The sequence below is a fragment of the Nematolebias whitei genome, chromosome 8, assembly GCF_014905685.2.
Source record: "Nematolebias whitei isolate Nwh7 chromosome 8, NemWhi1, whole genome shotgun sequence".
Lineage (NCBI taxonomy): Eukaryota > Metazoa > Chordata > Actinopteri > Cyprinodontiformes > Rivulidae > Nematolebias > Nematolebias whitei.
Genome location: NC_056505.1, coordinates 2659782 through 2661493, shown reverse-complemented (window position 1 = coordinate 2661493; position 1712 = coordinate 2659782). Strand labels below are relative to the sequence as shown.

Sequence of the window (1712 nt, the reverse complement as noted above, 5' to 3'; positions counted from 1 at the left end):
CAACAACAACAACAACAACAACAGCACCAACAACAACAACAACAACAACAACAACAACAGCAGCAGCAGCAACAACAAGAGCAACAAAAATGACAGCAGCAACAACAACAATAGCAACAATAACAACAGCAACAACAACAACAGTAGCAGCAACAACAGCAGCAGCAGCAGCACCAACAACAACAACAACAACAGCACCAACAACAACAATGGCAATAACAACAGCAGCAAATACACCAGAAACAATAACAGCAACAGAAACAACAGCAACAAAAACAAAAGCAGCAACAACAATGACAACAACAACAATAGCTACAGTAACAACAACAATAACTACAACAATAGCAACAACAAAAACAACAACAACAATAACTACAACAATAGCAACAACAAAAACAACAGCAACAGTAACAACAGCAGCAACAACAGCAACAATAGCTACAGTAACAAAAACAACAACAATAGCAACAACAAAAACAACAACAACAATAATAATAACAAAACAATGGCAACAACAACAACAACATATTTTCTTTGAGCATCTCAGCAGATTCCTCACCTTTCTGCCGGGCGAGTGTCTCCAGGTTGCCGAGCAGTTGAGAGGCTCCCATGCTGCTGGGGTCATGCAGCGTCAGGGCGTAGGTCGCCACCGCCTGCACGTACACACTCTGCACCTTCAGGGCATGCTGGGAAATGTAGTTTGCTGCAGAGTTCATGCTGATGTCGTGTGACTGAGAGGGAGGAAACAGAGTGAGATGAAAGTTCTGCGACGTGATGAGCTGAGTTTTCTAGAGGTTTGGACCGAGGTTCAGTGTCCTGCAGAGCTGCTGGCCCAGTGAGGACACCTGGACAGGTCGGAACCTGACCTGTCCAGATGTTCTCACCTCAGGCCATGACAACAAAACAGGTGTGTCCTCACCTGGAGCTGCAGAATGGGGTCTTTGATGCTCGATACCTGGCACAGAGCCATCAGCACAATGGACGTCACAAATACTGACTGCTCCTCCTTATCTCCTCCCTCCACCTGCAGCCCAACACAAGACAGCGTCACAAACCAGGTCCCCGGCCCCGGGGACACGAAGAGGAGGAGACGAAGAGCTCACCATGAACTTGTTGCGTTTGAAGGAGGAGTTCTCGCTGAACGATCCGTCCGCCTGCTGAGTTCTGCGGATCAACCAGCTGACAGAATCCGAGAGCAACTGATGGCTCGTGGAGACGAAGGGGTCGGCCAGCGCCAGAGCCCGGACCACCTCAGCCGTGACTCTGAGCAGAAACAGAACCGAGTCAGGAGCTGACGGGTCGCCCGTCAGAAACCAGCGTCACATCAGCACAACTCTCGTTATAATGAAGAGGGTCGAAGCAAAAACATTGAATTCAAATGTTTTATGATCATATTTGAAATGATTTTTATTCTTCTGTTTGTTTTTTGCAGTTTAATAACTTGGGCACACTTTGAGGTATTTTAGCTGTTTGTAAATCAGCACGTTCGGCTCGTCCAGAAGGAGACAGCTGTGACTTTTTGTTTGTGTAATTTCTGTACTTTTCTAAATATTTACATGTTTTGGGTTCCATACATAACAGTTTAAAAGCGGAGGGAAGCTTAATTTCTGCAGCTAAACTCCTCCCTCCTGACGGCAGCTAAACTCCTCCCTCTTGACGGCAGCTAAACTCCTCCCTCCTGATGGCAGCTAAACTCCTCCCTCTTGACAGCA

The 1712-nt window shown here is 46.7% G+C and overlaps 1 protein-coding gene across 1 annotated transcript in view; it reads right to left on the bottom strand.

The window, feature by feature from the left end:
* The window catches only part of LOC119412980 (complement C5-like), a gene marked incomplete in the record, with an annotated part of 48175 nt that overhangs the window by 33058 nt on the left and 13405 nt on the right, over positions 1-1712 (bottom strand). The window contains 3 exon segments of the mRNA XM_037679991.1: positions 560-731; positions 920-1024; positions 1104-1263. Coding sequence (XP_037535919.1) covers positions 560-731; positions 920-1024; positions 1104-1263 — 437 coding nt within the window.